Source organism: Ictalurus punctatus, chromosome 26 (assembly GCF_001660625.3).
Source record: "Ictalurus punctatus breed USDA103 chromosome 26, Coco_2.0, whole genome shotgun sequence".
Classification (NCBI taxonomy): domain Eukaryota; kingdom Metazoa; phylum Chordata; class Actinopteri; order Siluriformes; family Ictaluridae; genus Ictalurus; species Ictalurus punctatus.
This window is the reverse complement of record NC_030441.2, coordinates 15,874,369-15,889,621: the sequence shown is the minus strand read 5'-3', so window position 1 is coordinate 15,889,621 and position 15,253 is coordinate 15,874,369. Positions and strand designations below refer to the sequence as shown.

General features: G+C 37.5%; 1 protein-coding gene across 1 annotated transcript; it reads left to right on the top strand.

Annotated features, from left to right (window-relative positions):
* The first annotated feature begins 651 nt into the window (after positions 1–651).
* Positions 652–14,016, top strand: gyg2 (glycogenin 2). The gene is made up of 9 exons (XM_017457930.3): positions 652–945; positions 2,641–2,782; positions 3,774–3,948; positions 5,155–5,317; positions 5,512–5,638; positions 6,021–6,291; positions 7,208–7,369; positions 10,118–10,258; positions 11,966–14,016. Exons 1-9 carry the CDS (start codon positions 939–941, stop codon positions 12,089–12,091), a joined length of 1,314 nt encoding a protein of 437 aa, XP_017313419.1. The 5' UTR covers positions 652–938; the 3' UTR covers positions 12,092–14,016.
* The last annotated feature ends 1,237 nt before the right edge of the window (positions 14,017–15,253 follow it).

Here is a 15,253-nt window from a genome sequence, read left to right as displayed (position 1 = left end):
AAATTTGCGATTCAATTTGCATGCGATGCAAGTTTTTTTGTGGAAAACGTCTTGAATTGTCAAAATTAGAATTGCACGAAATTGTCTTTCACAGTAATGTTTGTTGGTAAATGAGACCTTTTAGCTGTACTGATGTTCGATGCACGTGAATCGAAGGGGCTTTGACTGAATGCGTGTTGTGATGACGTCACATGGCCCAAATCTAATTTTCTAATCTAATTAGATTAGATTAAATCTAATCTAAGGTAACTCTGAAAAATAGTTTGCTCGATTCTGCATTCATTTCTGTGATCGCAAAATGGTGAAATCCTGGTGGGACAGACTGTAGTGTTCTAAGGAAAATAATCCACTTCAGGGTAGTGCTGACTATTTTCCGATAACAGCATGCCCTGAAGCGTTTTAATCCTTACTGTACGGCTTGATTAGTGTTAATCAGCTCTATGCTTGAATTGTCCCTCACATGTGTTGAAATCTGTCAAATTAATAAATGCAGTGATATGACAATGGGACCATTTATAGGAATGCGATAAAGCTTCAGAAATGCTATAAAGAAAGAAATCCCTTACATTTAACTTACTGCAGGTTTCCAGGCCAACTGCGGTGGTGTAGTTAAATGACCAAAGTCTCATGACCCAGAGACCACATTGAACTTTTGTTTAACATGTTGTCATCTGGAGTTACCGTTATGAGCGGTTGAGTTTCAGTTTGCTTCACACCACACAGGGCATACGCTCTGCAGCCTTGGCTTTAGAAGTGATTTCTAGATATAGCCAGTCAACTTGATTCTTACAGAATGCAGAGTGACACAGAGTGACAGTATCGGTCTACGCACAGCAGCTGGCTACGAACAGAACTTTGTGCATGCTGGATTTTGTGGCCTGAATTTGCTTCCAGCTCTGAAGACACCAGGAGCGTAGGACACAAGAACAACATCGAGAATGCCAGGTAAGTCTATGATTCACTTAAAAATGATTTACATTTCATGTTTCTGATCTCAGACAACTCATGTGGTCCACAGAGTAAGAAATGGCAGTATGAATGACACAAGACTGCTCTGCTATATCAGAAGTCTTGCATGTACTGTCTACATGTATCCAAGATTGAGTAGCTAACATGTGATTACCTCAAAGATCTTCTTACACCACATTCATGTAGCAGATTTGTAAGATCTTCAGAGAGGTTATTTTTGTATGTCCCTCGATCCTGTTTCAAAAATGAGGGCTTTTTCAGTCGCTGCCCCTCATTTATGGGATCAATTGCCACTGGATATCTGCCTTGCACCTTCTATTATAATTTTTACAAAGAGGCTGAAAGTGTATCTCTTCCCCCAGGCTGTTTCATCTCATTTTTACTATCCTTTATTGTCTGTCTCTGTTTGGTTTTATTCTGTTTTCTATATAACTTTTTCCTACTCTGTTCAGCACTTTGGTCAGCTTTGCTGTGTTTAAATGTGCTTTATAAATAAAATTGACTTACATACTTACTTACTTTCATAAAGGAATGTGCAAGAGTTTAAAAAAAAAAGAAAAAGTACTTTCATAGTAACTACCCCAAACTAGTCTATTTTAATTAAACTCTTCATAAAGCATATTGAATGAAGTGTTGCAATCGAAAGCATGAACGACATAATTAGTTTTAGTCTGCATGGCAAAATAGTGCTTCGGTTATTATGACCTTGATTGCCATCCAATATATGGTGACATTTCATTCATGTAGCAGCCATCTGTTTCTTTGGTCTGCTGGAGAGAAGGTCAGTGAGACAACGCTGCCATTAATCATATTTCCGAAAGGCATTGGAACTCATCAGGCTCGCATCAAAGGACACTTCATATTAGTAAGCTATAGCAAGAGGCATCTGGACGTAACAATGTTTATCTGACTTATTGTAATTATTGTCCAACTGGTATGAGTGAGGGGGAGGAGAACATACTGAAGTTCTTACATTAGTATATTATATCCAGATAATTAAAGGACAAAACTCAATTTAAATGTAGACTTTAAATTGGGCTGTTTGGGGTTTACGTTTGGATTTTGTTTAGACACAAGAGACAGTTTAAGTAAGAGGAGTTTGTCTTGACGGTTAGGTGCGCCTATTGCATTGTAACGGACACTGCTAGAGAACATACCTAAACAGACAGCATCATGAAGACCGACGAGCTATCAGAGCAAGTTTGGAATAAAATAATATCCCAAACACTGACCATCCTGCAGAGCACCGTTAAATTAGTCATTAAAAAAGGAAATAACAAGGCACAACCATATCTCTGTAGATGACGCCATCCACCAAAAGTCAGTGACCAGGTAAATAGGGGATTAGTTTGAGAAGTAACCAAAAGGACATGGGTAACGCTCAACATGATGCTACCACCACCATGTTTCACTGCGGCAATGGGAATGGCAATTTTCAGGTTCTTGAGCAGTGTTGTGTAAATTTTGATTGCACCAGACCAGGGAAATTTTTGCCACATGTTTTCGGAGTCTTTTGGCAAACTCTAAATGGAATTTCATAAGGCTCACAATTCTTCAATAAAGCCCAGAGTTTTGGTTGTTGTGTGAGCTGTGCATCTCTCCAGCTTCTTCACATGTACACTTTTCATGTCTTGTCAATCAACCATTTTCTTGTCTGTCATTCTGTATTAGGGCCTAACCAGGCCTTTGTGACCCTGGCTACTAGTGATGCCTACTGCATGGGGAGTCTAGTAGTGGGCAAGTGCTTACGAAGGCATGGAACAACTCGAAAACTGGTGGTGATGGTTTCTCCCAACATTAGCAGAGAGGAACGGTAAGAGAGTCCTTTAAATGAAAAATTAATATAAATAAATAAATAAATAAATAAGACAGTTAAAACCAGTATTTCTTCATTCGTACATGGGGAACGGGTGCCTGCTAGCTTTCATCCATTATTATGTGCATTTAAAAGAGGTCCTAACAAGTATACCTGAAAGGTGCCCTTATAATCGAGCAAAATTCAAGTATTCTTAATGGCGTCCTAAACTTTATAAAATGTGTTTTCCCAGTCAAATATCTGGAGTGTTTTTTCCCCACATTCTTTTAAGAAACAGAAAGTGCTGAATCTCTGATCAAAAATGTAATGTTGTATTGCAACTGTGACAAATGTTATTTGTGAATATTTTTTGTGCATCATAAAATATTAGAGCAAATCATGTTCCAGTATGCGAATGAAGGCCGTGCGTCACCAGGTTACTGTTAAAAAAAAATAAAAAAAATTCAGTCCAGCACCTCAACTGGTTTGTCACTCTTAAGAAGAACCCTTAGAAATTCTAGCTAGAGTTCCTTGAAGGAGAAGAACCCTCTACAGTAAAGTTCCAAGTAAAACCCTTAATGATACAACAAATGTTTTACAAAGAACCTTAATCAGAGGGAACTTGACAATTAATATGGGTTTAAAATGTTACGTATCTAAGACATCAACAAGTGGATTTCAGCTGTTGTGTTGTATAGAATTTTGAGTTGCAAATATCCCCTTGGGTCAAACTAACACCTTTATATATTTACAAGAAAAGTTGTTACCCAGAATCAATAACTGTCCCAACATCCTGACTCTTAATGTGTAGTTGTTGTTTTTTTAGTGTTTCTAATTTGCATATTCATACACTTCCTCATGGGCGTAAACACATGTGCATTTTTATTGTTGTCTAAAATTGGAACTGTCACTTTATTATTTAATAGACAAGTAATGTTATGGTCTTGAAAACAAGCTCTGGGGGACATTAATCATTCATGCTCAGCTGCTGTCTTGTATATGTGTCCAGTCTGTCTTTAGAAGACGTGTTTGATGAGGTTATAGTGGTGGATATGTTGGACAGCAGGGACAGGGCTCACCTCTTCTGGCTGGGGCGTCCAGACCTGGGTGTCACGTTCACCAAGCTTCACTGTTGGACGCTTACACAGTATACCAAGTGTGTGTTCCTGGACGCTGATACACTTGTGAGTAGTTAGGATGAAATAACTTTTAATGCATCTGCTAGTTGTATCATTGACTTTTAACAATCTGAAGAAAAAAAATGTCAGGTGACTTCATTTGTATTTATCAACGTTATTGATGATCACAGTGAGAATTTAGAATAAAAAGGACTCATTCACATGGGTCAGTGATTTATGGCAAATAGCAATTCGATTCGATTCGATTTGATTTGTATAGCGCTTTTTACAATGGACACTGTCTCAAAGCAGCTTTACAGAAACATAAACACAGGACACAGATTTTATATATGTGAATTTATCCCTAATGAGCAAGCCAGTGGCGACGGTGGTGACGAAAAACTCCCTAAGACGTTATAATATGAATATATCCATTTGAAATTGAGGTCCAAAACCATTTCCATGGTACTTAAAGTATTGCGCCACCCTCAACACAATCTCAGCAATCTCCAGGCTGCACCACTTGGGGCTGTCGTCAACAGCAGAATATTTAGCTTCCTGTTGATGACAACTCCAGTTACATGTAGGGCAACAGGATGGATCAGGCAGGTCCGGAGAGCAGAAAGGGTCAGGATTACAGCCATCTCAGAAGTATCATCTGTAACTTGACAGAAGGAGAGAGGGAGATGGAGGGAAAGAGATGGAGAGATTATTCGGTATGCTTATTGTCCCATAATGGACAAGACAGTGTACTTTGTGTAAAAAAAAAAAGTCTATTCATGGAAAGCATGAGTAAACAAATATGTTTTCAGCCTGAATTAAACACTGAGACCGTGTCTGAGTCCCGAACACTAACTGGAAGGCTGTTCCATAACCGCTCAGTGCAAATATTCCAAAATGTAGGGACACAAGTTCATCTGGACAGCAATTTTTGTTCTAAAGATATTCTAAAGTGTAACATGGGAATCTATAATGAAAATCACTGCTAACGACATCCCGAAACACAGTTGCCAACAGAGCAAATATAGCATCCCAGCATTAGGATAGATGTGTGTTCAAAGGCCACGACTACCAAAATGATGGTCTGAAATGTGGAGTTACTGTGAATGAGCTGTTACTATAGAAATGAGAACATATTAGAATGCGCACATTAATACAAACCTCTGATTTGCCTTGCAGCCTGAACTACTGTCAGAGCTACTATTATATAAAATGAATGAACAACTTCTAACCAATTCGATTCAAGATTACCCTGGGTATGTGCTCTTGCAGGTGCTGTGTAATGTCGACGAGCTGTTTGAGCGAGAAGAGCTCTCTGCAGCTCCAGATCCGGGCTGGCCCGACTGCTTCAACTCTGGCGTGTTTGTATTCAGACCGTCACTGGAGACCCACTCATGCCTGCTGGAGCACGCCAAGATGTGTGGCAGCTTTGATGGTGAGGATGAGGTAGACACGGAGGGAGTGGAGGAGAAAAAGAGAATCAGGAGTAGGATGAGAAGGATATACTATAGCCACAGGATATATAACTAGGATAGTGCTTACTGAAGATAAAGGAATGAATGATTTTTTCATTTATTTAAAAGTACTGTTATCATTGTGCTGTCTTTTTTTTTGTCTGTTTGTTTTTAGGAGGTGATCAGGGACTTTTAAATGCCTTTTTCAGCGACTGGGCAATAAAGGACATCCATAAGCATCTACCGTTCATTTACAACCTCAGTGCCAATGCAATCTACACCTATTTACCAGCTTTCCACAAGTATGTATTCAACAGAATGATCAAGGACCATTTTTTGTGGCTGCAAAAGTGAAATATTACACATGCTAAAGAATATCTTCATGGAATCTTCTAGCAGTTTTTCAGTCTAATCTCAAATCTACTGCATATCTAGCATATGCGATTATCGCGGACAAGACTTTCAACATGTTTCCCTGTACTGAAAAAGAAATCACTTTTGGAATTATGGAAGTCTGATAGCAGTTGTTGATTCAATTTCGCCAACAAATGTTTATGCGAAAGGTGTAGCAGAGAGGAAAGGAAGACATTCGTGTCTGTGGTTAGAGATTTTTGTTGAAAATACTCGAGTATTCCTTTAAATCCAGTTCTTTTTCCATCGAGCTCATTGTATGCTGTTGTACAGGTATGGCCATCAAGCTAAGATCGTCCACTTCCTGGGAAGGAACAAGCCCTGGCATGTTCCATACCAGGAACATCCATCCACTGAGGTTCCTCAATGGGATTCCAACGGGACCTTGGAGAAATATGTCAATCTGTGGTGGGCGGAGTACTACGGTCACACAAAAACACATCTAGATGAGTTGACTCATGAGCTCCAGGATGATGAACCAATTGAGCAGCTAGGCATGTTAGTGGCTGCACCCTGTTCCAGCCATGTGGACACTTCGCCACATGTAAGGCTACAATCTTACAATCACTGTGAAGCATTTAAAATGTGAAAAAAATTATCAAATGTTTATAATGCCTTACTTCTCATTATACCAAGCACTGTTGAATTCCTGATTCTGAATGGTCTGAAGGCGTTCATTTATTTTCTGTAACAGGGAAACTACATATAAACCGATTAAAAAAAAAAAAAACAACAACCCCAAAACCATGTAAATGTTTATATGGTGCAATTTCTTTCGTAAGGAGTGGTTTCTTTACCAATTTTGGAGGGATTCTCTAGTTTCAGAGCTGTAACTGTAACGTTTTCCAAGCCGACTTTCTCAGTAACGAGAGAAAAAAGAAAGGCTGGTGAGGAGGTTTATAGCTGCTATAACATAAGCGATAACAAGAGCTAACTACTTTCCTAGACATTTGGCCACATCAAACATAAGTATAAATAAATAACAATGTTATTTAATGAATAAAAATGTTAATTGTTGGTAAATTGGTGTAAGAAGAATAAAATACTTCGTGACATGCTGTTAAAATAATAATAACCACACCCCCTAGCGTTTTATTCCTTTATAGTACACAAAATAGTTTTGTTTCAGTTCATAATTATAGCAATATAAAGTACTAAGTTAAGTTGAATGGACTTGTCTTGTAATATTGTAGATGCTTATTTACTCATCAAAGGGGTTCTGTTCAGATCTGCTGAGCTCTTTTGAGTAAACATTTGAATAGTTGGGTAATTATTTGTGCTGTACCAATATGTGCATAATATGTCCTAAGCTCTGAACAGTCCTCCAGTACATGTATGTGCTCTGCATACATATTTTCTCAGCATGCTTTAACATACAAGAAAAGATTAAAGTCCGTTGTGGTGCATATAGATGTCGATATCAGCTTACTTGCCTGTCTTTTTTTTTTTTTTTAATCTAGTGGTCACAGCCCACTACAACGTCACCGTCTGCTTCTCATCCTCACGACCCTGAGTCAGTCTCTCAGGCCGAGGACAGAGAAGAGAAAATACCTAGCGAATCAGTCAAGAAGCCGACGTTGGATGCGCCGAGCTCAAGTACATGCTATCAGCTGGAGGACATGGTGAGAGGAGTGATTTTGAGCTGTTACATTTACATTTATTCAAATGGAATACACTTTTATGCAAAACGACTTTCAAGTGAGAATCCAACTCTAGCCTATACGTGAGCAGTTAAAAGGTGTTTCTCAAAGAGCCAACAGCGACAGCTCTCTGTCAGTTCCTAGATTTGCGCTTAGAACCTTTTGGTTACTACAAAAAGAAATCAGAGAGCATTGATTCCTGAAATTACTCTCAGAATCTGCATTTCAGCTCAGTTCAAGTGTCCAGCACGTGCTTAAAATGAGTACTAGCTGAATGGTTAAGGCTCTGGGTTACTGATCAGAAGGTCAGGGGTTCAAGCTCTAGCACTGCCAAGCTACCACTGTTCGGCCCTTGAGCAACGCCCTCAGCCCTCTCTGCTCCAGGGGCGCCCTGTGCCTGTGCCCTGACCCCAACTTCCTAACAAGCAGGGATATGTGAAAAAAAGAATTTCGATGTACTCTAATGTACTGTACCTCTGACAAATAACAGCTTCTTCTAGTTGGTATTCATTGATACAATACTAATAAGGAAATGAGCAAAAATTAAGCAATCAGGGGCATAATTGAACATGTTATTTAGCAACCCCCCCCCCCCCCCCCCCCAAGGTTAAATACTGGCACATCCGTGTGATTATGTATTCATGCACATGTTTATTTAAAGTACAGTTGGTAGAGTAGATGTTATTGCTTTCATTGCTTTGGAATCCCTCGTCGTAAATAACCCATATCGGCTGATTATCAAGAACAACATACTGTGTAAGAGCTGTTATTTTCCCTCACCTGCCACTGTCTGTAGAAAGTGTTTCTCACCTAGCCAACATTTGTTGCTGCATGATGTTAGCAATGAGCACCTCGGGCTGAGTTTGATGTTCTAGATGATTTATCAGTTTACATGTATTGTAGGAAGATGCTGTAGTTCATTCCCTTAATATTTTTCACAGAGCCCAGTTTTGCAAATTGCCATCATCAATCATGAGATATTTCCAAATCACGATGTCATTAGTGCAGCAATGTACACTAGGCTTGCGTCACACGTTGTCACGTGGATGGGTATCAAAATATGAGTAAGTTACCATGGTATCGCAATTGCATCTGTACACACTCACTCCCACACATGCACACACACACACACACACACACACACACACACACACACACACATATATATATATATATATATATATATATATATATATATATATATATATATATATATATATATAGAAAATCCATCAAAACATTTGGAAGATGACTCAAGGGTGAGAATGGAGCTCATCAGCCAGAGCCATAATGGGCTTGCTTTCTGTGAAACACTCTTTAGCAACAATATTAGCTCTGCAGTGACCCTCGGGCTGTGACACACTGTGACAAATGAAGTCGCAGACGCTGCATTGTGCTCCTGTTCAAAAAGGAATTGTAATTTTTCATTTTCTGCTAACTTGAGGGCATTTAGCGTCAAGGCTGTAATTTTTATCAAAGAACATCTTCCTCATGCCCTCAGTGTCTTTGGCAGTGAAGACGAAATTGAAATTCGTTCTGGTCACACGTGACCGTTGGTCAAATAAAACCTGTACTCGGTTCGCATCCGATAATCTTTAATGACTTTTCATTAGGAGTTCAAAAACTCAGAGTGATTTACATTAAAAAAAAAAAAAAAAAGATTAACAGGTCAAAACTAAATAATTATGATCAGTAAGGAATAACACACAAAGGGGCATGATGTAATAGGAAAATAATCAACGACATGATTGTGTGAAGCGGTATTACTGATACTACCCCAAAGCTGGATATTTTCCAGTCATACCAGATCCCTTAGGAATATTTATTCCTCTTATACCACAACAATTTGCCAATGACTATTGTCGGACCTGCTGTTATAGAAAGTTAATCAACACCTTCTAACCAATCAGATTTGAGAATGGAACAGTGTTGTGGTACAAGGAACCAATATGCAGGCATTAATAAATTGAACTCTGTCAGTAATTACTCCAAATCATCAATAGGATGTGCAACAACATAAAATATACAAGAACTAAGAATATTGCAACATTAATAAACAAGTACACTTTTCATTTGGATTTAAACACACATATAGAGTGTTAATATTCCTAATAATTAAATATGGCCAATTCAATGTAATTTGAGATTTGGTAAACCGGTTTAATATTTAATTGTGTACTCTGATTTTTAAGATTGATGAGATGGTCTGAATTTAGGCCTTTACTTTTGGGTTTGAAACGCATCAGGCATTTTATTTGAGAAACCTGCAGGCTCTTAAAGATCTTTATAATCTTTTAGACAAGAGAAATTTGGGGAAAATATTAGGGAATCTCTCTCTCTCTCTCTCTCTCTCTCTCTCTCTCTCTCTCTCTCGCTCTCGCTCTCTGACTCATAATAAATTGACTCCATCTTGGAGACCAGCAGTAAACCCTCGGGCATTCTTCAACTCACTGGTGAAGAATTTAGACACGCCTTGTGAAAAGCACATCAACCCTTGATACACAGAGCAAGTTAGAGAACTGAACCGAAGTATATGATTCACCGTCGAGCATTCATTCACAGGTAATAACCCTGAGAAAGTGTTAAACGAGTGCATATTTTAATAAGCCATGCAAATTTATTTTACATTTGTTCCCTCACAAAGCAATTCAGATTCGAATCTAACTCAGTGCATGTCTAATCTGTCAGTGGTACTAATGTGTTCGTATTTTGTTGCCCCAAACACTCCAGTGTTCTAATCTTGACGTCATATCTGCTGTCGAGCCAGGGGATTCGGAAAAATCCGAGCTTCAGGAACCACAAGTTGAACAAAAACAGGAAGAAGACGTCTCAGGAGCAGAATCTGCCCTCTCAGAAGCTGAATCAGACGCTGTAGGTCTCAAAAATTCTTGGAAAAACGTGAGATGGAAAGTAGAAGAATTTATTGCCGTCAGGTTGTCAGCCATTTTGGCGTTGAAGTTTTGCAGACCAATAAGAAATCTGGCCAGTCTTATTTTTAGCTATACATAAGCAAATGACGACATTTTTTCCATTGGAACTGGAAACCTCAATGATTTTCCTTGCGCTTAAAAAAAACCCCCAAAAACCAAAAAAACAGTTCATCTACTGCCATCTGCTGGTTGAAAAAAATGTCTACTGCTTGCCTGCCTCAGTCTGTAGTATTGAATATCTTTTTTTTTTTTTTTAAAGTACAAAAACAAGCTATTTTCAGTGAGTATCTGAGGCATGCTGTTGCCTCCTTAGGTCAGAGCTCAAAAATGAGCATGACCAATATAAGTCATTATACAGATTTTGCTAGCTGAAATGAACTGTATGAATAATTTTGTAGATATGAAATGACATACATCCGTTTGTCCAAAAAAGATATTAGCAAGCACTATTAAGTAACTAGCTATCTAAAGACTGCAGCATGTTAACTAGGAAGTGGAAATCAACTGGTGAAACAACTAGTAAAATTAATAATGAAAAGTTAAAAATACATACATATATACAGAGTTAGACTAATCTTGGTAATGGTAATAGAAATTAGCATGTTTTACATTAGTAAGTGTGAGTAGATTAATAATATACATGGATATATAGTATGAACTCATATTCGACCCAGTTCTCTGAACCCTTAGTCACATTTAAACCGGTGCGTACAGAATGCTAGCTGTCAAACTACAACCTAATGAAACTGGCTACTTATGCTAGCTGATGATTTTTTACACTACAGCGTTGTTGAATTCACAAATGTGATTAATCAGATGGTCTTGATTACTTGATTCACTGTAATTGTATATGGCGGACACCCCATGTAATCTATGTGTGTGATGTAGCCAAGAAAAAAAAGTAATAATTGATATGGTGACATTTTTAAGGAGGTGTTTAGTCATTTATGGAAGGAGTCTCCAGTGTCAGTGCTTCATAAAAGCTGTCCGTTAGTTTTTCCACCGTTGGAAAGTTGTCAGGTTTTCAGTTGAGAGAGAGAGAGAGAGAGAGAGAGAGAGAGAGAGAGAGAGAGAGAGAGAGACCGGAACTACCTGTGGTATATACGATTATAACGCACACCTTCCAGCCAATCAGAATCAAGTATTCATACAGACCATGGTATAAATACAGTATATACACTGTATATATGTACTGGAGTACAGTATATACACATACATATATGTATTTACTAAAACATACATGATATCAGAAACTAACTGGGTTTGTGGATGCTCCACAACATTAACCATAACTATAAATGGATAAAAAAAAAAAGTTTAATGTGTTACTTAATTAATTAATAAAAGATTTAAAAAGAATATAATAATAAAACACTTCTGGCCATGCGGTTATTGTAAGCATAGATTATTTTCCTATGACAGCACATCACTTAATTAATATATTTTTCAGTGAATGCATTAAAATAGTCATTCGGATTTCAAATGAAAACAATTTCGAAGTTTTTCCCTGTGAAGGGGTATATTGAATCCAATTTAATTTTGAGAAATCAGTGTTCCTTTATAGCGCAAGCTTGCATCTAAACATAACTCTACGGATAAATCATTTCACTTTCAGTTAAAACACTTTCTTTTAATTGGACTTTTTCAGGGCAGAGCGGATGCTTTACAGGAGAGCTTGGAGCATCGGAAGCGGTGGGAAGAGGGCCATATTGATTACATGGGCAAAGATGCCTTCGAAAACATCCGGATCAAGCTCGACCAATTTCTCGATTAACATCTTGTTTTGTGCATGTGAGGGAATAAGTAACAAATGTTCATTTAGATTGTATCCATTGTCACTTCTCTATGTCTACCTCTATTATGCCTACTCTACAGCTAATCAAAGTGGCACAGCAAAAAAGCATTTATGCTATTTGTGAGTTTGAACCCCATCACTGTCACAGACATCCCTGGACCGGGAGTCAAGAGAGCAAAATTGGCCGTGCTCTGTGGGTGGAAGGAATGGCATACGCTTCCTCTTCTGTCAATCAAAGTGACACCAGCCAATCATTGGTGTCTGTGAGCTCATGTATGCGGAAGGTGCAGATATCACTTTTCACGTTAGGGTCCTTTGTTTGTGATGCAGCATGAGCAGCGGTTCAAAAGGAAGGAAGGAAGGAAGGAAGGAAGGAAGGAAAGAAGAAGAACATGCTAGCCCTCACCTTCCCTGATTGCTAGCTAGGGGAGAGTTAGCTAGTGGGTGGGAATTGGCAGATGATCAAATTAGGGAGAGGGCGGGGCCCTGTTAGTGCTAAAAGATACATACAAGCCGTAAAGAAGATTAAACAACAACGAAAAAATCTGAAACATTTGTTTTTACTTTTTCTAAATGTAGAGGATTTAATATGATCCCACTGCTCATTAAATCAGAAATACTAAAACAAGTCATTTTTTCTGTTCTATTTTAATTAATGCATTTAGTTCCTGTAAGATTTAGAGGACCACAGTCTGAGTGCTTGTGATTGAGTGGTTAATATCACATGGTACCAATTCAGTTAATTTTCGTAGCACTTATTATATGGTTTTAATGAAATATTAAGTATTATTTAAAAATACAAGAATATAAAACATTTTTTTTGTGTGGGCGTTTGCATTGAGTACTGCTCCTGTACACTAGGGGGTGCTCTTTCTGCAGTTTGCAAAATGTTTAAGCCTTCCAGACAGTGTTCAGCATTTTAGATTGCTTAGTAGACCTATTTAAAATAAAAATGTGCAGTGTGGATGACAACAGTAGTGCTTCTGTTTACCTCTGCACGGCGCTTGTTTGCAGGTAATTACAGTTAAAACCACATCCTCACGCTGCTGCCTATTTAATAAGTTAACAACACATTCACTTGTCTCCCTGTAGGGACCTCGGCAAACTTTAACAGATGTTACCTACAAGCATCCTGACTCACCTCTGACTTTCCTCCAAGACTGAGGCATATTTTTTCTCCATTTGTATGTGTCCCTTGTTTGAGACCATAAGTAGCATTTTGCACTAAATACAACTAATTATTTTCTATTGATCCAGGGTGCGGCTGTCATTCCTAATAGAATAAACACTTCAGTTAGACTACTATGGCTGTGCTGATGAGTTGGAAAGATGCTGAGTGTATGGGGTTGTGAGGAGTGTTTTTCCCCTGCACCTTTCTTAATGTCGTTATTTTGACTTAATGACTTAATCTCTCTCTCTCTCTCTCTCTCTCTCTCTCTCTCTCTCTCTCTCTCTCTCTCTCTCTCTCTCTCTCTCTCTTTAAAGATAGTATGTCGATACTATAGTTGGTCAGAAGGTGTTGATTAATTTTCAGCAGCTCAGACAGTAGTTCCGTCTATTTTTCACAGGTTTGCATTAATGCACTTGTTCTGATATGTTACATTTTCTATAGCCACAGCTCATTCACAGTGAACCATCGACATCATTTAACACTAATAATTAGTGGATTAAAAACTCTGTTGTTGTTTAACAAAGAAAAATGTATAATTGTTGATTTACAGATTTCTGGAAGGATATTATTATTATTTTTTCCTAACATTTATGGAAGGAGTCTCCAGTGTCAGTGTGCTTCCACATGGAAGAGTCTTCAGACAAATTTATGCTTTGTGTTGTTTTTTTATTTTTTGGTTTGTAAAAAAGCATGACGTATTAATAAATAAAACATCCTAATTGTTGGCACATTACTGTGGTATAAGAGGAATACTTTGTATGTGCTGTTATAGGAAAATATTCAAATATTTAGGGTAGTAACAGTAACTCACACCGCCCTGGCACATCGCCAATTATTATTTTTTAAAAATTGTGTTTTCTTTCTTAATTAATGTTTTGTTATTTTGAATGAATGACTCATGATATTATATCAAGATATTATATCAATATCTTGAGTCATTATTTTGACTAAATAATTCATTTCAATTTCTCATATTTTTGACAATCAGTCGACTTATTACATCAAGATAATGAGATATTAAGTTAAAATTACAATATAATAATAATAATAATAATAATAATAATAATAATAATAATAATAATGTTATTAAATTGAAATAATGAGATATTAAGTGGAAATAATGACACGGCACTTCCATATGTAGGGGATTCTTGACCTGATTTATGAAGAATGATCTGAAGACTTATGCTGTTTGACTTTATTTAAAGGTCGGGTTGATTGATAAATCTCTCTTGACTATGTAAATATTTCTATTCAGTTAAACTCTGCGCAATCAAAACATAGGAAGTAGCACGAGTCGTCATCATTTATGTCAGTTCTAGTTTGTTTGCAGAGGCAATAAACTGAAGCTGTTTGTCCCTATTGTAAATATTTAGGCTGAACCATGAATATTATTCAACGGATTTCCCCGACCTTTGATGTATTTCACATAAAAAGGCTATGAAAATGATTCCTACTATGTACCATGTACTTTTATATTTATATATGTATATATATTTCTACCTCATCACTCATTGTGACATTTTCCTAATCCTGCAAGAATATAATTCCAGACAGGGCTAGCTGTCAGAAATGCGAATGTTTCCAAATACACTTGGTCTGCTATGCTAAAATCATAGCTGTGTGCATTGAAAACTAGCAGTCCGGCAAAAATAAACAGAAACACTGAAGAGGACAGCAGATGTCAGTTGGGGAAAGGAGTCCTGTGAGTTTAACATCTGTCCAGCATGCTATCTTGTATTCCACATGTACATTACAAATGTCCACTCTTTTGGGCAGAGCTGGGATCAGATTTCAATACCATTCACAGTGATTTCAGGGATAGAACTTTAGTGATCCAAAATCATTAATCCTACTCTGTAATAATATCTGAAAAATACATAATCATCTTAAGAATTTTAAGAATGCAGTAACTGTGTATTATTATTATTATTATTATTATTATTATTATTATTATTATTCAAATCAAA

Coding starts and splice junctions, on each gene's coding strand:
- gyg2 (XM_017457930.3), top strand. Junction 2,783..3,773: donor AACATTAGCAGAGAGGAACG/GTAAGAGAGTCC, acceptor ATATGTGTCCAG/TCTGTCTTTAGAAGACGTGT. Junction 10,259..11,965: donor CAGAAGCTGAATCAGACGCT/GTAGGTCTCAAA, acceptor GGACTTTTTCAG/GGCAGAGCGGATGCTTTACA.